Source organism: Oncorhynchus masou, unplaced genomic scaffold (genome assembly GCF_036934945.1).
Source record: "Oncorhynchus masou masou isolate Uvic2021 unplaced genomic scaffold, UVic_Omas_1.1 unplaced_scaffold_1111, whole genome shotgun sequence".
In the NCBI taxonomy this organism is placed as follows: domain Eukaryota; kingdom Metazoa; phylum Chordata; class Actinopteri; order Salmoniformes; family Salmonidae; genus Oncorhynchus; species Oncorhynchus masou.
In genome coordinates this window covers 162401-185798 of record NW_027000836.1, presented here as the reverse complement: position 1 = coordinate 185798, position 23398 = coordinate 162401, and the positions used below count along the sequence as shown (strand labels likewise).

General features: G+C 39.9%; 1 protein-coding gene across 1 annotated transcript; it reads left to right on the top strand.

Annotated features, from left to right (window-relative positions):
* The first annotated feature begins 250 nt into the window (after positions 1–250).
* Positions 251–21750, top strand: LOC135529167 (retinal homeobox protein Rx1-like). The gene is made up of 3 exons (XM_064958030.1): positions 251–527; positions 3126–3379; positions 21205–21750. Exons 1-3 carry the CDS (start codon positions 251–253, stop codon positions 21649–21651), a joined length of 978 nt encoding a protein of 325 aa, XP_064814102.1. The 3' UTR covers positions 21652–21750.
* The last annotated feature ends 1648 nt before the right edge of the window (positions 21751–23398 follow it).

Sequence of the window (23398 nt, the reverse complement as noted above, 5' to 3'; positions counted from 1 at the left end):
CCACTAGAGGGCATTTCTGGTCATTCGACTGCAGGAAAGGGCTACGAAACAATATTAGCAAGAGGCATATGCAAGTTGCACACGTGCACTTTCACAACAGACCCGTTCTGCAAAACCCTGTGTTCATGAGATCAACGTGTCTAACTACCCCTGTTTTACAGTCTGACAGGAAGTCCAAGGACAGACACATCTGCATCCCCCATCAAAGTGCTCTTTGACAACATACTGCTTTTCTTGGACATATTTGTCAATGGATACCTTGGGAATGATGAACGATGGCTGCCTGCCACCAGACAATGACATGGTGACGGGAGGAGGGTCAAGCGGAGGAGGCCGGCTCCGCAGCGCTGACCTGATCCTGGGCTTCAATAAGGACCAGTACATCCTGCTCACTCCCGTAGGGTCCGAACGGATCCATGAGGTGGACACTGAGGGCCTGGAGAACTACCAGGGGAAGCAGGGCCAGTCAGACCCCTACAGATACCTGGCCAGCCTGGAGGACAGCACCCACCACTCTGCCTTTCACGGTCAGTACCTTGGTTGTTATTGATTTATAGGCTCATTCATTGATTGACCAGGTGATGTTGTTTATTACATGAAGACAAGGTAAAGTGTGGCAGGTAGCCTAGTGGTTAGAGAGTTGGGCCAGTAACCAGCAGGTAGCCTAGTGGTTAGAGCGTTGGGCCAGTAACCAGCAGGTAGCCTAGTGGTTAGAGAGTTGGGCCAGTAACCAGCAGGTAGCCTAGTGGTTAGAGCGTTGGGCCAGTAACCAGCAGGTAGTCTAGTGGTTAGAGCATTGGGCCAGTAACCAGCAGGTAGCCTAGTGGTTAGAGAGTTGGGCCAGTAACCAGCAGGTAGCCTAGTGGTTAGAGCATTGGGCCAGTAACCAGCAGGTAGCCTAGTGGTTAGAGAGTTGGGCCAGTAACCAGCAGGTAGCCTAGTGGTTAGAGAGTTGGGCCAGTAACCAGCAGGTAGCCTAGTGGTTAGAGCGTTGGGCCAGTAACCAGCAGGTAGCCTAGTGGTTAGAGCGTTGGGCCAGTAACCAGCAGGTAGCCTAGTGGTTAGAGAGTTGGGCCAGTAAACGAAAGGTTACTAGATCGAATCCCTGAGTTGACAAGGTTAAAAATCTGTCGTTCTGCCCCCGAACAAGGCAGTTAACCCACTGTTCCTAGGCCGTCATTGTAAATAAGAATTTGTTCTTAATTATAACTGACTTGCCTAGTTAAATAAAGGTCAAATAAAATAAATAAAAGTAACACTTCCTATGAATACCCTCTTATGAGATATGCATAATGCATTATAATGGACAACATAGGCACTAATAACTGCTCATAAACATCTATAACATATACAGCAACAATATCAGTGAAATAGCAGTTCATATAAGACTTATATCCAAGACTTTCACTTCTCCACAGTAAAATGAGTCACAATGTTTACTTAGATTACCTCATCCAGGAGGAAAGGCAGAGACAGTTCTAACCTCATCCAGGAGGAAAGGCAGAGACAGTTGAAAGCATACAGCGCTAACCTCATCCAGGAGGAAAGGCAGAGACAGTTGAAAGCATACAGGGCTAACCTCATCCAGGAGAAAAGGCAGGGACAGTTGAAAGCATACAGTGCTAACCTCATCCAGGAGGAGAGGCAGGTATAGTTGAAATCATACAGTGCTAACCTCATCCAGGAGGAAAGGCAGAGATAGTTGAAAGCATACAGTGCTAACCTCATCCAGGAAGAAAGGCAGGGAAAGCTGAAAGCATACAGCGCTAACCTCATCCAGGAGGAAAGGCAGAGACAGTTGAAAGCATACAGTGCTAACCTCATCCAGGAGGAAAGGCAGAGATAGTTGAAAGCATACAGTGCTAACCTCATCCAGGAGGAAAGGCAGGGACAGTTGAAAGCATACAGTGCTAACCTCATCCAGGAGGAAAGGCAGAGATAGTTGAAAGCATACAGTGCTAACCTCATCCAGGAGGAAAGGCAGGGACAGTTGAAAGCATACAGCGCTAACCTCATCCAGGAGGAAAGGCAGGGACAGTTGAAAGCATACAGCGCTAACCTCATCCAGGAGGAAAGGCAGGGACAGTTGAAAGCATACAGCGCTAACCTCATCCAGGAGGAAAGGCAGAGACAGTTCTAACCTCATCCAGGAGGAAAGGCAGAGACAGTTCTAACCTCATCCAGGAGGAAAGGCAGAGATATTTGAAAGCATACAGTGCTAACCTCATCCAGGAGGAAAGGCAGAGATAGTTGAAAGCACACTGTGCTTGGATTGTAATTTTCTCAAGATTCAGAGACTACAGTTTATCACTACAGTATAGCTACAATGTTAAACTTAACGTTTCCACCTTTACACAACCAGATCTAGGACCAGGCTTGGATAAGAAATAGCAGGTTGGATATCGACTGACTGACTAAGTAGGCCTGGCTGGCATGAATAAGGGACTGGTGTACCAAGTATTTTGTTTATTAGAACATAACATTATATCCTTCTATTACTGTAACATTACAGCATAGTGACTTAAGGAGACCACTTTTCCTGCCTCACGTGTTTGTTACCAAGTCAACGATCTGATGATAATCTTGAGCCTCAATTGATTTGGATTAATACATTAACAAGGTCAGATTAGATATATCAGCCATGTGTAGTGGGGCTTCAACCTCACCCCGTTTTCTACTATCCATTAGCCATGTGTAGTGGGGCTTCATCCTCACCCCGTTTTCTACCATCCATTAGCCATGTGTAGTGGGGCTTCATCCTCACCCCGTTTTCTACCATCCATCAGCCATGTGTAGAGGGGCTTCGTCCTCACCCCGTTTTCTACCATCCATTAGCCATGTGTAGTGGGGCTTCAACCTCACTCTGTTTCCTTAGAAAAGATGATCTGGTCTGGGGCGGAGCAGAGGACAGTCTTGGTGTAGATTAGAGCTATCTATTCCCACATGAGGACACTCAGGTTCAACAGGTGGCATCTGTCCCCATGGGACTATGAGATCACCCGTAGAGAGAGCTGCATATTAGGTCGCCTTCTGATAAGTAGAGCTGGCACTGCCGAAGGAACCGAGCGCAAGAAGACAGATACCTAAACACACACGTCTCTCCTGTTCGACTGTCTCCTCTTCAGAGTCACGCCTTTTCTCCAGGGACGAGTGTGCCGGGGACCTGGGAGATCTCCAGAAGGAGCTGGGCAGCGGGGAGAAGTCCCCCGAGCCTCCAAAGGAGGAGCGCCCTAAGAAGAAGCACCGGCGTAACCGCACCACATTCACCACCTTCCAGCTCCATGAGTTGGAGAAGGCCTTCGAGAAGTCCCACTACCCCGACGTCTACAGCCGGGAGCTCCTGGCCATGAAGGTCAACCTCCTTGAGGTCCGTGTCCAGGTATGTAACCTCCACCTATCTAATAATACTATACACTATTAATACTGTATAGTCTCTACCTATCTAATACTACTACTATTATACACTATTAATACTGTATAGTCTCTACCTATCTAATACTACTACTATTATACACTATTAATACTGTATAGTCTCTACCTATCTAATACTACTATACACTATTAATACTGTATAGTCTCTACCTATCTAATACTACTACTACTATACACTATTAATACTGTATAGTCTCTACCTATCTAATACTACTACTACTATACACTATTAATACTGCATAGTCTCTACCTATCTAATACTACTACTATTATACACTATTAATACTGTATAGTCTCTACCTATCGAATACTACTACTACTATACACTATTAATACTGCATAGTCTCTACCTATCTAATACTACTACTATTATACACTATTAATACTGTATAGTCTCTACCTATCTAATACTACTATACACTATTAATACTGTATAGTCTCTACCTATCTAATACTACTACTATACACTTAATACTGTATAGTCTCTACCTATCTAATACTACTACTACTATACACTATTAATACTGTATAGTCTCTACCTATCTAATACTACTACTACTATACACTATTAATACTGTATAGTCTCTACCTATCTAATACTACTATACACTATTAATACTGTATAGTCTCTACCTATCTAATACTACTACTATTATACAATATTAATACTCTATAGTCTCCACCTATCTAATACTACTATACACTATTAATACTGTATAGTCTCTACCTATCTAATACTACTACTATTATACAATATTAATACTCTATAGTCTCCACCTATCTAATACTACTATACACTATTAATACTCTATAGTCTCCACCTATCTAATACTACTATACACTATTAATACTGTATAGTCTCCACCTATCTAATACTACTATACACTATTAATACTGTATAGTCTCTACCTATCTAATACTACTACTATACACTATTAATACTGTATAGTCTCTACCTATCTAATACTACTACTACTATACACTATTAATACTGTATAGTCTCTACCTATCTAATACTACTACTACTATACACTATTAATACTGTATCGTCTCTACCTATCTAATACTACTACAACTATACACTATTAATACTGTATAGTCTCTACCTATCTAATACTACTACTACTATACACTATTAATACTGTATAGTCTCTACCTATCTACTACTATACACTATTAATACTCTATAGTCTCCACCTATCTAATACTACTATACACTATTAATACTGTATAGTCTCTACCTATCTAATACTACTACTACTATACACTATTAATACTGTATCGTCTCTACCTATCTAATAATACTACTACTACTACTACTATACACTATTAATACTGTATAGTCTCTACCTATCTAATACTACTACTATACACAATTAATACTGTATAGTCTCTACCTATCTAATACTACTACTACTATACACTATTAATACTGTGTAGTCTCCACCTATCTAATACTACTACTACTATACACTATTAATACTGTATAGTCTCTACCTATCTAATACTACTACTACTATACACTATTAATACTGTGTAGTCTCCACCTAATACTACTATACACTATTAATACTGTATAGTCTCTACCTATCTAATACTACTACTACTATACACTATTAATACTGTATAGTCTCTACCTATCTAATACTACTATACACTATTAATACTGTATAGTCTCTACCTATCTAATACTACTATACACTAATACTACTGTATAGTCTCTACCTATCTAATCCTGCTACTACTATACACTAATAATACTGTATAGTCTCTACCTATCTAATACTACTATACACGAATAATACTGTATAGTCTCTACCTATCTAATACTACTACTACTATACACAATTAATACTGTATAGTCTCTACCTATCTAATACTACTACTACTATACACTATTAATACTGTATAGTCTCTACCTATCTAATACTACAACTACTATACACTAATAATACTGTATAGTCTCCACCTATCTAATACTACTATACACTATTAATACTGTATCGTCTCTACCTATCTAATACTACTACTATACACTATTAATACTGTATAGTCTCTACCTATCTAATACTACTACTATACACTATTAATACTATATAGTCTCTACCTATCTAATACTACTACTACTATACACTAATAATACTGTATAGTCTACCTATCTAATACTACTACTATACACTAATAATACTGTATAGTCTCTACCTATCTAATACTACTACTATACACTAATAATACTGTATAGTCTCTACCTATCTAATACTACTACTATACACTAATAATACTGTATAGTCTCTACCTATCTAATACTACTACTACTATACACTAATAATACTGTATAGTCTCTACCTATCTAATACTACTACTACTATACACTATTAATACTGTATAGTCTCTACCTATCTAATACTACTACTATACACTAATAATACTGTATAGTCTCTACCTATCTATTACTACTACTACTATACACTATTAATACTGTAGTCTCTACCTATCTAATACTACTACTACTATACACTATTAATACTGTATCGTCTCTACCTATCTAATACTACTACTACTACTACTATACACTATTAATACTGTATAGTCTCTACCTATCTAATACTACATTTACATTTACATTTAAGTCATTTAGCAGACGCTCTTATCCAGAGCGACTTACAAATTGGTGAATTCACCTTCTGACATCCAGTGGAACAGCCACTTTACAATAGTGCATCTAAATCATTTAAGGGGGGGGGTGAGAAGGATTACTTATCCTATCCTAGGTATTCCTTGAAGAGTTGGGGTTTCAGGTGTCTCCGGAAGGTGGTGATTGACTCTGCTGTCCTGGCGTCGTGAGGGAGTTTGTTCCACCATTGGGGGGCCAGAGCAGCGAACAGTTTTGACTGGGCTGAGCGGGAACTGTACTTCCTCAGTGGTAGGGAGGCGAGCAGGCCAGAGGTGGATGAACGCAGTGCCCTTGTTTGGGTGTAGGGCCTGATCAGTGCCTGGAGGTACTGCGGTGCCGTTCCCCTCACAGCTCCGTAGGCAAGCACCATGGTCTTGTAGCGGATGCGAGCTTCAACTGGAAGCCAGTGGAGAGAGCGGAGGAGCGGGGTGACGTGAGAGAACTTGGGAAGGTTGAACACCAGACGGGCTGCGGCGTTCTGGATGAGTTGTAGGGGTTTAATGGCACAGGCAGGGAGCCCAGCCAACAGCGAGTTGCAGTAATCCAAACGGGAGATGACAAGTGCCTGGATTAGGACCTGCGCCGCTTCCTGTGTGAGGCAGGGTCGTACTCTGCGGATGTTGTAGAGCATGAACCTACAGGAACGGGCCACCGCCATGATGTTGGTTGAGAACGACAGGGTGTTGTCCAGGATCACGCCAAGGTTCTTAGCGCTCTGGGAGGAGGACACAATGGAGTTGTCAACCGTGATGGCGAGATCATGGAACGGGCAGTCCTTCCCCGGGAGGAAGAGCAGCTCCGTCTTGCCGAGGTTCAGCTTGAGGTGGTGATCCGTCATCCACACTGATATGTCTGCCAGACATGCAGAGATGCGATTCGCCACCTGGTCATCAGAAGGGGGAAAGGAGAAGATTAATTGTGTGTCGTCTGCATAGCAATGATAGGAGAGACCATGTGAGGTTATGACAGAGCCAAGTGACTTGGTGTATAGCGAGAATAGGAAAGGGCCTAGAACAGAGCCCTGGGGGACACCAGTGGTGAGAGCGCGTGGTGAGGAGACAGATTCTCGCCACGCCACCTGGTAGGAGCGACCTGTCAGGTAGGACGCAATCCAAGCGTGGGCCGCGCCGGAGATGCCCAACTCGGAGAGGGTGGAGAGGAGGATCTGATGGTTCACAGTATCGAAGGCAGCCGATAGGTCTAGAAGGATGAGAGCAGAGGAGAGAGAGTTAGCTTTAGCAGTGCGGAGCGCCTCCGTGATACAGAGAAGAGCAGTCTCAGTTGAATGACTAGTCTTGAAACCTGACTGATTTGGATCAAGAAGGTCATTCTGAGAGAGATAGCGGGAGAGCTGGCCAAGGACGGCACGTTCAAGAGTTTTGGAGAGAAAAGAAAGAAGGGATACTGGTCTGTAGTTGTTGACATCGGAGGGATCGAGTGTACTACTACTACTATACACTAATACTGTATAGTCTCTACCTATCTAATACTACTACTACTCTGCACTTTTAATACTGTATTGCCTCTACCTATCTAATACTACAACTACACACTAATAATACTGTATAGTCTCTAACTATCTAATACTACTATACACAATTAATACTGTATAGTTATACACAATTAATACTGTATAGTCTCTACCTATCTACTACTATACACTATTAATACTGTGTAGTCTCTACCTATCTAATACTACAACTATACACTAATAATACTGTATAGTCTCTACCTATCTAATACTACTATACACAATTAATACTGTATAGTCTCTACCTATCTAATACTACTACTACTATACACTATTAATACTGTATAGTCTCTACCTATCTAATACTACTACTACTATACACTATTAATACTGTATAGTCTCTACCTATCTAATACTACAACTACTATACACTATTAATGCTGTATAGTCTCTACCTATCTAATACTACACGTACTATACACTAATAATACTGTATAGTCTCTACCTATCTAATACTACTACTACTATACACTATTAATACTGTATAGTCTCTACCTATCTAATACTACTACTACTATACACTATTAATACTGTATAGTCTCTACCTACTTAATACTACTACTACTATACACTATTAATGCTGTATAGTCTCTACCTATCTAATACTACTACTACTATACACTATTAATACTGTATAGTCTCTACCTATCTAATACTACTACTACCATACACTATTAATACTGTATAGTCTCTACCTATCTAATACTACTATACACTATTAATACTGTATAGTCTCTACCTATCTAATACTACTACTACTATACACTATTAATACTGTATAATCTCTACCTATCTAATACTACTACTAATATACACTATTAATACTGTATAGTCTCTACCTATCTAATACTACTACTACCATACACTATTAATACTGTATAATCTCTACCTATCTAATACTACTATACACTATTAATACTGTATAGTCTCCAACTATCTAATACTACTACTATACACTATTAATACTGTATAGTCTCTACCTATCTAATACTACTACTACTATACACTATTAATACTGTATAGTCTCTACCTATCTAATACTACTACTACCATACACTAGTAATACTGTATAATCTCTACCTATCTAATACTACTATACACTATTAATACTGTATAGTCTCTACCTATCTAATACTACTACTACTATACACTGTTAATACTGTATAGTCTCTACCTATCTAATACTACTACTACTATACACTATTAATACTGTATAGTCTCTACCTATCTAATACTACTACTACTATATAGTCTCTACCTATCTAATACTACACGTACTATACACTAATAATACTGTATAGTCTCTACCTATCTAATTCTACTACTACTATACACTATTAATACTGTATAGTCTCTACCTATCTAATACTACTACTACTATACACTATTAATACTGTATAGTCTCTACCTATCTAATACTACTACTACTATACACTATTAATACTGTATAGTCTCTACCTATCTAATACTACTACTACTATACACTATTAATGCTGTATAGTCTCTACCTATCTAATACTACACCTACTATACACTAATAATACTGTATAGTCTCTAACTATCTAATACTACAACTACTATACACTAATAATACTGTATAGTCTCTACCTATCTAATACTACTACTACTATACACAATTAATACTGTATAGTCTCTACCTATCTAATACTACTATACACAATTAATACTGTATAGTCTCTACCTATCTAATACTACTATACACTAATAATACTGTATAGTCTCTACCTATCTAATACTACTATACACAATTAATACTGTATAGTCTCTACCTATCTAATACGACTACTACTATACACTATTAATACTGTATCGTCTCTACCTATCTAATACGACTACTACTATACACTATTAATACTGTATAGTCTCTACCTATCTAATACTACTACTACTATACACTATTAATACTGTATCGTCTCTACCTATCTAATACGACTACTACTATACACTATTAATACTGTATCGTCTCTACCTATCTAATACGACTACTACTATACACTAATAATACTGTATAGTCTCTACCTATCTAATACTACTATACACTATTAATACTGTATAGTCTCTACCTATCTAATACTACTACTACTATACACTATTAATACTGTATAGTCTCTACCTATCTAATACTACTACTACTACTATACACTATTAATACTGTATAGTCTCTACCTATCTAATACTACATTTACATTTAAGTCATTTAGCAGACGCTCTTATCCAGAGCGACTTACAAATTGGTGAATTCACCTTCTGACATCCAGTGGAACAGCCACTTTACAATAGTGCATCTAAATCATTTAAGGGGGGGGGGGTGAGAAGGATTACTTATCTTATCCTAGGTATTCCTTGAAGAGTTGGGGTTTCAGGTGTCTCCGGAAGGTGGTGATTGACTCTGCTGTCCTGGCGTCGTGAGGGAGTTTGTTCCACCATTGGGGGGCCAGAGCAGCGAACAGTTTTGACTGGGCTGAGCGGGAACTGTACTTCCTCAGTGGTAGGGAGGCGAGCAGGCCAGAGGTGGATGAACGCAGTGCCCTTGTTTGGGTGTAGGGCCTGATCAGAGCCTGGAGGTACTGCGGTGCCGTTCCCCTCACAGCTCCGTAGGCAAGCACCATGGTCTTGTAGCGGATGCGAGCTTCAACTGGAAGCCAGTGGAGAGAGCGGAGGAGCGGGGTGACGTGAGAGAACTTGGGAAGGTTGAACACCAGACGGGCTGCGGCGTTCTGGATGAGTTGTAGGGGTTTAATGGCACAGGCAGGGAGCCCAGCCAACAGCGAGTTGCAGTAATCCAAACGGGAGATGACAAGTGCCTGGATTAGGACCTGCGCCGCTTCCTGTGTGAGGCAGGGTCGTACTCTGTGGATGTTGTAGAGCATGAACCTACAGGAACGGGCCACCGCCATGATGTTGGTTGAGAACGACAGGGTGTTGTCCAGGATCACGCCAAGGTTCTTAGCGCTCTGGGAGGAGGACACAATGGAGTTGTCAACCGTGATGGCGAGATCATGGAACGGGCAGTCCTTCCCCGGGAGGAAGAGCAGCTCCGTCTTGCCGAGGTTCAGCTTGAGGTGGTGATCCGTCATCCACACTGATATGTCTGCCAGACATGCAGAGATGCGATTCGCCACCTGGTCATCAGAAGGGGGAAAGGAGAAGATTAATTGTGTGTCGTCTGCATAGCAATGATAGGAGAGACCATGTGAGGTTATGACAGAGCCAAGTGACTTGGTGTATAGCGAGAATAGGAGAGGGCCTAGAACAGAGCCCTGGGGGACACCAGTGGTGAGAGCGCGTGGTGAGGAGACAGATTCTCGCCACGCCACCTGGTAGGAGCGACCTGTCAGGTAGGACGCAATCCAAGCGTGGGCCGCGCCGGAGATGCCCAACTCGGAGAGGCTGGAGAGGAGGATCTGATGGTTCACAGTATCGAAGGCAGCCGATAGGTCTAGAAGGATGAGAGCAGAGGAGAGAGAGTTGGCTTTAGCAGTGCGGAGCGCCTCCGTGATACAGAGAAGAGCAGTCTCAGTTGAATGACTAGTCTTGAAACCTGACTGATTTGGATCAAGAAGGTCATTCTGAGAGAGATAGCGGGAGAGCTGGCCAAGGACGGCACGTTCAAGAGTTTTGGAGAGAAAAGAAAGAAGGGATACTGGTCTGTAGTTGTTGACATCGGAGGGATCGAGTGTACTACTACTACTATACACTAATACTGTATAGTCTCTACCTATCTAATACTACTACTACTCTGCACTTTTAATACTGTATTGCCTCTACCTATCTAATACTACAACTACACACTAATAATACTGTATAGTCTCTACCTATCTAATACTACTATACACAATTAATACTGTATAGTTATACACAATTAATACTGTATAGTCTCTACCTATCTACTACTATACACTATTAATACTGTGTAGTCTCTACCTATCTAATACTACAACTATACACTAATAATACTGTAGAGTCTCTACCTATCTAATACTACTATACACAATTAATACTGTATAGTCTCTACCTATCTAATACTACTACTACTATACACTATTAATACTGTATAGTCTCTACCTATCTAATACTACTACTACTATACACTATTAATACTGTATAGTCTCTACCTATCTAATACTACTACTACTATACACTATTAATGCTGTATAGTCTCTACCTATCTAATACTACACGTACTATACACTAATAATACTGTATAGTCTCTACCTGTCTAATACTACTACTACTATACACTATTAATACTGTATAGTCTCTACCTATCTAATACTACTACTACTATACACTATTAATACTGTATAGTCTCTACCTATCTAATACTACTACTACTATACACTATTAATACTGTATAGTCTCCACCTATCTAATACTACTACTATACACTATTAATGCTGTATAGTCTCTACCTATCTAATACTACACCTACTATACACTAATAATACTGTATAGTCTCTACCTATCTAATACTACTACTACTATACACTATTAATACTGTATAGTCTCTACCTACTTAATACTACTACTACTATACACTATTAATGCTGTATAGTCTCTACCTATCTAATACTACACCTACTATACACTATTAATACTGTATAGTCTCTACCTATCTAATACTACTACTACCATACACTATTAATACTGTATAGTCTCTACCTATCTAATAATACTATACACTATTAATACTGTATAGTCTCTACCTATCTAATACTACTACTACTATACACTATTAATACTGTATAGTCTCTACCTATCTAATACTACTACTACTATACACTATTAATACTGTATAGTCTCTACCTATCTAATACTACTACTACCATACACTATTAATACTGTATAATCTCTACCTATCTAATACTACTATACACTATTAATACTGTATAGTCTCCAACTATCTAATACTACTACTACTATACACTATTAACATTTACATTACATTTAAGTCATTCAGCAGACGCTCTTATCCAGAGCGACTTACAAATTGGTGAATTCACCTTCTGACATCCAGTGGAACAGCCACTTTACAATAGTGCATCTAAGTCATTAAGGGGGGGGGTGAGAAGGATTACTTATCCTATCCTAGGTATTCCTTGAAGAGGTGGGGTTTCAGGTGTCTCCGGAAGGTGGTGATTGACTCCGCTGTCCTGGCGTCGTGAGGGAGTTTGTTCCACCATTGGGGGCCAGAGCAGCGAACAGTTTTGACTGGGCTGAGCGGGAACTGTACTTCCTCAATGGTAGGGAGGCGAGCAGGCCAGAGGTGGATGAACGCAGTGCCCTTGCTTGGGTGTAGGGCCTGATCAGAGCCTGGAGGTACTGCGGTGCCGTTCCCCTCACAGCTCCGTAGGCAAGCACCATGGTCTTGTAGCGGATGCGAGCTTCAACTGGAAGCCAGTGGAGAGAGCGGAGGAGCGGGGTGACGTGAGAGAACTTGGGAAGGTTGAACACCAGACGGGCTGCGGCGTTCTGGATGAGTTGTAGGGGTTTAATGGCACAGGCAGGGAGCCCAGCCAACAGCGAGTTGCAGTAATCCAGACGGGAGATGACAAGTGCCTGGATTAGGACCTGCGCCGCTTCCTGTGTGAGGCAGGGTCGTACTCTGCGGATGTTGTAGAGCATGAACCTACAGGAACGGGCCACCGCCATGATGTTGGTTGAGAACGACAGGGTGTTGTCCAGGATCACGCCAAGGTTCTTAGCGCTCTGGGAGGAGGACACAATGGAGTTGTCAACCGTGATGGCGAGATCATGGAACGGGCAGTCCTTCCCCGGGAGGAAGAGCAGCTCCGTCTTGCCGAGGTTCAGCTTGAGGTGGTGATCCGTCATCCACACTGATATGTCTGCCAGACATGCAGAGATGCGATTCGCCACCTGGTCATCAGAAGGGGGAAAGGAGAAGATTAATTGTGTGTCGTCTGCATAGCAATGATAGGAGAGACCATGTGAGGTTATGACAGAGCCAAGTGACTTGGTGTATAGCGAGAATAGGAGAGGGCCTAGAACAGAGCCCTGGGGACACCAGTGGTGAGAGCGCGTGGCGAGGAGACAGATTCTCGCCACGCCACCTGGTAGGAGCGACCTGTCAGGTAGGACGCAATCCAAGCGTGGGCCGCGCCGGAGATGCCCAACTCGGAGAGGGTGGAGAGGAGGATCTGATGGTTCACAGTATCGAAGGCAGCCGATAGGTCTAGAAGGATGAGAGCAGAGGAGAGAGAGTTAGCTTTAGCAGTGCGGAGCGCCTCCGTGATGCAGAGAAGAGCAGTCTCAGTTGAATGACTAGTCTTGAAACCTGACTGATTTGGATCAAGAAGGTCATTCTGAGAGAGATAGTCTCTACCTATCTAATACTACTAATACTACTACTACTATACACTATTAATACTGTATAGTCTCTACCTATCTAATACTACTACTACCATACACTATTAATACTGTATAATCTCTACCTATCTAATACTACTATACACTATTAATACTGTATAGTCTCTACCTATCTAATACTACTACTACTATACACTATTAATACTGTATAGTCTCTACCTATCTAATACTACTACTACTATACACTATTAATACTGTATAGTCTCTACCTATCTAATACTACTACTACTATACACTATTAATGCTGTATAGTCTCTACCTATCTAATACTACAACTATACACTAATAATACTGTATAGTCTCTACCTACTGTATAGTATCTATAATACTACTACTACCACTACTATACACTAATAATACTGTATAGTCTCTACCTATCTAATACTACTACTACTATACACTATTAATACTGTATAGTCTCTACCTACTTAATACTACTACTACTATACACTATTAATGCTGTATAGTCTCTACCTATCTAATACTACACCTACTATACACTATTAATACTGTATAGTCTCTACCTATCTAATACTACTACTACCATACACTATTAATACTGTATAGTCTCTACCTATCTAATACTACTATACACTATTAATACTGTATAGTCTCTACCTATCTAATACTACTACTACTATACACTATTAATACTGTATAGTCTCTACCTATCTAATACTACTACTACTATACACTATTAATACTGTATAGTCTCTACCTATCTAATACTACTACTACCATACACTATTAATACTGTATAATCTCTACCTATCTAATACTACTATACACTATTAATACTGTATAGTCTCCAACTATCTAATACTACTACTACTATACACTATTAATACTGTATAGTCTCTACCTATCTAATACTACTACTACTATACACTATTAATACTGTATAGTCTCTACCTATCTAATACTACTACTACCATACACTATTAATACTGTATAATCTCTACCTATCTAATACTACTATACACTATTAATACTGTATAGTCTCTACCTATCTAATACTACTACTACTATACACTATTAATACTGTATAGTCTCTACCTATCTAATACTACTACTACTATACACTATTAATACTGTATAGTCTCTACCTATCTAATACTACTACTACTATACACTATTAATGCTGTATAGTCTCTACCTATCTAATACTACAACTATACACTAATAATACTGTATAGTCTCTACCTACTGTATAGTATCTATAATACTACTACTACCACTACTATACACTAATAATACTGTATAGTCTCTACCTATCTAATACTACAACTATACACTAATAATACTGTATAGTCTCTACCTATCTAATACTACTACTACTATACACTATTAATACTGTATGGTGTCTACCTATCTACTACTACAACTACTATACACTAATAATACTGTATAGTCTCTACCTATCTAATACTACTACTACTATACACTAATAATACTGTATAGTCTCTACCTATCTACTACTACAACTACTATACACTAATAATACTGTATAGTCTCTACCTATCTAATACTACTACTACTATACACTATTAATACTGTATCGTCTCTACCTATCTAATACGACTACTACTATACACTATTAATACTGTATTGTCTCTACCTATCTAATACTACAACTATACACTAATAATACTGTATAGTCTCTACCTATCTAAGACTACTATACACAATTAATACTGTATAGTTATACACAATTAATACTGTATAGTCTCTACCTATCTAATACTACTACTACTATACACAATTAATACTGTATAGTCTCTACCTATCTAATACTACTTCTACTATACACAATTGATACTCTATAGTCTCTAACTATCTAATACTACAACTACTATACACTAATAATACTGTATCGTCTCTACCTATCTAATACTACTACTACTATACACTATTAATACTGTATAGTCTCTACCTATCTAATACTACTGCTACTATACACTAATAATACTGCATAGTCTCTACCTATCTAATACTACTATACACTAATAATACTGTATCGTCTCCAACTATCTAATACTACTACTACTATACACTAATAATACTGTATAGTCTCTACCTATCTAATACTACACCTACTATACACTAATAATACTGTATAGTCTCTACCTATCTAATACTACTACTACTATACACTCATAATACTGTATAGTCTCTACCTATCTAATACTACAACTATACACTAATAATACTGTATAGTCTCTACCTACTGTATAGTATCTATAATACTACTACTACCACTACTATACACTAATAATACTGTATAGTCTCTACCTATCTAATACTACAACTATACACTAATAATACTGTATAGTCTCTACCTATCTAATACTACTACTACTATACACTATTAATACTGTATGGTCTCTACCTATCTACTACTACAACTACTATACACTAATAATACTGTATAGTCTCTACATATCTAATACTACTACTACTATACACTAATAATACTGTATAGTCTCTACCTATCTACTACTACAACTACTATACACTAATAATACTGTATAGTCTCTACCTATCTAATACTACTACTACTATACACTATTAATACTGTATGGTCTCTACCTATCTACTACTACAACTACTATACACTAATAATACTGTATAGTCTCTACCTATCTAATACTACTACTACTATACACTAATAATACTGTATAGTCTCTACCTATCTACTACTACAACTACTATACACTAATAATACTGTATATTCTCTACCTATCTAATACTACTACTACTATACACTAATAATACTGTATAGTCTACCTATCTAATACTACACCTATACACTCATAATACTGTATAGTCTCTACCTATCTAATACTACAACTATACACTAATAATACTGTATAGTCTCTACCTATCTAATACTACTACTACTATACACTAATAATACTGTATAGTCTACCTATCTAATACTACACCTATACACTCATAATACTGTATAGTCTCTACCTATCTAATACTACAACTATACACTAATAATACTGTATAGTCTCTACCTATCTAATACTAATACTACTATACACTATTAATACTCTATAGTCCCCACCTTTCTAACACTACTACTACTATACCATATTAATACTCTATAGTCTCCACCTATCGAATACTACTATACACTAATAATACTGTATAGTCTCTACCAATCTAATACTACTGCTACTATACACTATTAATACTGTATAGTCTCTACCTATCTCATACTGCTATACACTAATAATACTGTATAGTCTCTACCTATCTAATACTACTACTACTATACACTATTAATACTGTATAGTCTCTACCTATCTACTACTACTACTACTACTATACACTAATAATACTGTATAGTCTCCACCTATCTAATACTACTACTATACACTAATAATACTGTATAGTCTTCACCTGTCTAATACTACTACTATACACTAATAATACCATACTACTACTATTAACACCACTACTATTACCACCACCACTATTACCACCACTACTATTACCACCACCCCCACTACTATTACCACCACCAGTACCATGACTACTAATACTATTACCACCACTACTACTACTACTATTACCACCATCACCACTACTACTATTACCACCACGACTACTAATATTACCACCACCACTACTACTACTATTGTCACCACCAACACCGCTACTATTACTATTACCACCACTACTATTGTCACCACCACCACCATTACTACTTCTATTACCACCACTACTATTGTCACCACCCTCACCACTACTACTATTACCACCACTACTATTACCACCACCACCACTACTATTACCACCACCATCATTACTATAACCACCACCACCACTACTACTATTACCACCACCACCATTACTATAACCACCACCACCACTACTACTACCACCACTACTATTACCACCACCACCACCACCACCACTACTATTAATATTACCACCACAACCACCACCACCACTACTACTATTAACACCACTACTACTATTACCACCACCACTACTATTACTATTACCACCACCACTATTACCACCACCATCAACACTACTATTACAACCACTACTACTACTAATATTACCACCACAACCACCACTACTACTATTAACACCAAAACCACCACCACCACTACTATTAACACCAAAACCACCACTACTATTAACACCAAAACCACCACCACCACTACTATTAACACCAAAACCACCACCACCACTACTATTAACACCAAAACCACCACCACCACTACTATTAACACCAAAACCACCACCACCACTACTATTAGCACCAAAACCACCACCACCACCACTACTATTAGCACCAAAACCACCACCACCACTACTACTATTAACACCAAAACCACCACCACCACTACTACTATTAACACCAAAACCACCACCACCACTACTACTATTAACACCAAAACCACCACCACCACTACTACTATTAACACCAAAACCACCACCACCACTACTACTATTAACACCAAAACCACCACCACCACTATTAACACCAAAACCACCACCACCACTATTAACACCAAAACCACCACCACCACTATTAACACCAAAACCACCACCACCACTATTAACACCAAAACCACCACCACCACTATTAACACCAAAACCACCACCACTACTACTATTAACACCAAAACCACCACCACTACTACTATTAACACCAAAACCACCACCACTACTACTATTAACACCAAAACCACCACCACCACTACTATTAACACCAAAACCACCACCACTACTACTATTAACACCAAAACCACCACCACTACTACTATTAACACCAAAACCACCACCACTACTACTATTAACACCAAAACCACCACCACTACTACTATTAACACCAAAACCACCACCACCACTACTATTAACACCACCACCACCACTACTACTATTAACACCAAAACCACCACCACCACTATTACCACCACCGCTGCTACAACTATTATCACAACGCCCACCAATACCAGCACTACTACTCTCACCACCACCACCACCACCATTACTATCACCACCAACACCACTACTACTACTATTACCACCACTACTATCACCACCACCACCACTACTATTACTATCACCACCACTACTATTACCACCACCACTACTATTACCACCACCACTACTATTACCACCACCACCACCACTACTACTACCACCACCGCTACTATTACCACCACCACCACTACTACCACCACCGCTACTATTACCACCACCACCACTACTACTACCACCACCGCTACTATTACCATCACTACTATTACCACCACCACTACTATTACCACCACCACTACAATTACCATTACCACCACTACTATTACCACCACCACTACTACTACTAATATTACCACCACTACTATTACCACCACCACTACTACTACTAATATTACCACCACTACTATTACCACCACCACTACTATTACCACCACCACTACTATTACCACTACTATTACCACCACCACTACTATTACCACCACCACTACTATTACCACCACCGCTACTATTACCACCACCACTAATATTACCACCACTACTATTACCACCACCACTACAACTACCATTACCACTACAACTACTATTACCACCACTGCTACTATTACCACCACCACTACTATTACCACCACCACTACTATTACCACCACCGCTACTATTGCCACCACCGCTACTACTACTAATATTACCACCACTACTATTACCACCACCGCTACTACTACTAATATTACCACCACCACCACTATTACCACCACCCCCACTACTATTACCACCACCACCACTACTATTACCACCACCACCACTACTATTACCACCACCACTACTACATCTATTACCACCACAACCACAACCACCACTACTAATATTACCACCACCACCACTACTACTATTACCACAACCACCACTACTATTGCCACCACCACCACTACTATTACCACCACCACCACTACTATTACCACCACCACCACTACTATTACAACAACCACAACTACTAATATTACCACCACCAACACCACTACTACTATTATTAACACCAAAACCACTACCACTACTACATCTATTACCACCAAAACCACCACCATTACTATTACCACAACCACCACTACCACTATTACCACTACTACTATTACCACCACCACCTCTACTATTACCACCACTACCACTTCTACTACTATCACCACCACCACCACTATTACCACCACCACAACTACTAATATTACCACCACCACCACTACTACTATTAACACCAAAACCACTACCACATCTATTACCACCAAAACCACCACCATTACTATTACCACAACCACCACTACCACTATTACCACTACTACTATTACCACCACCCCCACTACTATTACCACCACCACCACTACTATTACCACCACTACCACTTCTACTACTCTCACCAGCACCACCACTATTACCACCACCACAACTACTAATATTACCACCACCACTACTACTATTAACACCAAAACCACTACCACTACTACATCTATTACCACCAAAACCACCACCACTACTATTACCACCACCACCACTACTACTATTACCATTACCACCACTACTACTGTAATCACCACCACCAGCACACATTTTTGGACAAGTGTTCTCCTCTTTCAAATGTTGGAACGGGATGGGAAATTTCGCCCATGCTTTGGCTGAGAGATTCTATTTAGGAGACTTCTCATACATTTTCTCATACAGTTGCCTTCAAATATATTGGTACACTGGCACTTTTTAAACTGGAGTGAAGCAAAATGTTTTCTCTTTTTAAAAACTGGTTCAATTACTATGTTTAACCTGTAGGGACCAGTAGCTTACCACAGGTTAAATAAATTACACAGAATTACACAGCCTCTAACTAAATTACACAGCCTCTAACCAAATTACACAGAATTACACAGCCTCTAACCAAATTACACAGCCTCTTACACAGCCTCTAACCAAATTATTTTGAATTCTGAATAATTTAGTCCAGGTCATAAAAAAAAAAAAAAAAAAAATTAAGCAAAACATCAACAACAACAAAATCTACAAATACTATTATGACTACCATTATTGTGATGTAGTGTGCACTACGTCGATGTAGTGTGCACTGCTGAATGACTACTGTAGACTAATACTATGGTATCCTCTCTTCCGTGTCCAGGTGTGGTTCCAGAACCGTCGGGCTAAGTGGAGACGTCAGGAGAAGATGGACTCCAACTCAACAAAGCTCCGCCACTCCCCCATGTTGTCTTTCAACCGGTCGCCCATGCCCTCCAATGTGGGGCTCATGTCCAACCCATTACCCCTGGACCCCTGGCTGGCATCGCCCATGTCCAGCGGCAACCCAATGCACACTATCCCCGGATATGCAGGCCCAGGGCAGGGCCCTCACTTTCAGCCTGCCTACCCCAGCCACTCCCACTCCCACTCTCACAGCCACAGCTTCCTCGACAGTCCCCCAGGACATGGCATGGTGCACCAAGGGATGGTACAGGGCATGCAGGGGATGCAGTCTGTGGCCCCGTCACTCTACCAGTGCCCCTGCAGCTTCAATGATAAGTACCCTCTGCTAAGGACCTGGAACATGGTTCCAGCATCGCAGCACTGAGGTTGAAGGCTAAGGAGCACATCCGTTCCATGGATAAAACCTGGAAGCCTGACATTCATTTAAGGATGGTCAACCACAACAAGTGATCACAACAAAGATATTATGTTAAGGATGGTCAACCACAACAGGTGATCACAACAAAGATATTATGTTAAGGATGGTCAACCACAACAGGTGATCACAACAAAGATATTATGTTAAGGATGGTCAACCACAACAGGTGATCACAACAAAGATATTATGTTAAGGATGGTCAACCACAACAGGTGATCACAACAAAGATATTATGTTAAGGATGGTCAACCACAACAGGTGATCACAACAAAGATATTATGTTAAGGATGGTCAACCACAACAGGTGATAACAACAAAGATATTATCTTAAGGATGGTCAACCACAACAGGTGATAACAACAAAGATATTATCTTAAGGATGGTCAACAGCAACAGGGGATCACAACAAAGATATTATGTTAAGGATGGTCAACTTCGACATGATCAAAACAAAGATATTTTTATAAAGGATGCTAAACTTCAACATAATCAAAACAAAGACATTCTATAAAGGATGATTACTTCAGCAGGTAATCAAAACAAAGATATTCTGTAAAAGGGATGGTGAACTTCAGAACAAAGACATTCTGTATAGTTTATACATTTTTTTTGTTAATTTTATTTAACCTTTATTTATTTAAGTCAGATAAAGAGATATGGTCAAAAGTTATACATGATATAGGGAATAGGGTGCCTTTTAGGTTGTGTTCTGTGTATTTAAAAGGCTTATTGTCTCCATTAAGTTTTTTTCTTATCACTTATTTATATTTGCATATTTGTACTCAGTAAATTCCTTCTGGATGTGAAATAAAATGAACTTATGTTTTTTTTTTTTTTTTAGGAATAATTCAGAGGTGCTACCATATTGAAATGTCAGTACTAGTGATCATGTGAAATGTTATCATATTGGGATTGATTAAAGATTGTTTACACCTAATATTAGCTTTGTGTTACAGTAACTAGATGGGGGCAGAGTGGGGTGTGTTACAGTAACTAGATGGGGCAGAATGGGGTGTGTTACAGTAACTAGATGGGGGCAGGGTGGGGTGTGTTACAGTAACTAGATGGGGCAGAGTGGGGTGTGTTACAGTAACTAGATGGGGGCAGGGTGGGGTGTGTTACAGTAACTAGATGGGACAGGGTGGGGTGTTACAGTAACTAGATGGGGGCAGGGTGGGGTGTGTTACAGTAACTAGATGGGGGCAGGGTGGGGTGTGTTACAGTAACTAGATGGGGGCAGGGTGGGGTGTGTTACAGTAACTAGATGGGGGCAGGGTGGGGTGTGTTACAGTAACTAGATGGGGCAGAGTGGGGTGTGTTACAGTAACTAGATGGGGGCAGGGTGGGGTGTGTTACAGTAACTAGATGGGACAGGGTGTGTTACAGTAACTAGATGGGGGCAGGGTGGGGTGTGTTACAGTAACTAGATGGGGGCAGGGTGGGGTGTGTTACAGTAACTAGATGGGGGCAGGGTGGGGTGTGTAACAGTAACTAGATGGGGGCAGGGTGTGTTACAGTAACTAGATGGGGCAGGGTGTGTTACAGTAACAAGATGGGGCAGGGTGGGGTGTGTTACAGTAACTAGATGGGGAAGGGAGGGGTGTGTTACAGTTTTATTTTTATTTTTTTATTTCACCTTTATTTAACCAGGTAGGCTAGTTGAGAACAAGTTCTCATTTACAACTGCGACCTG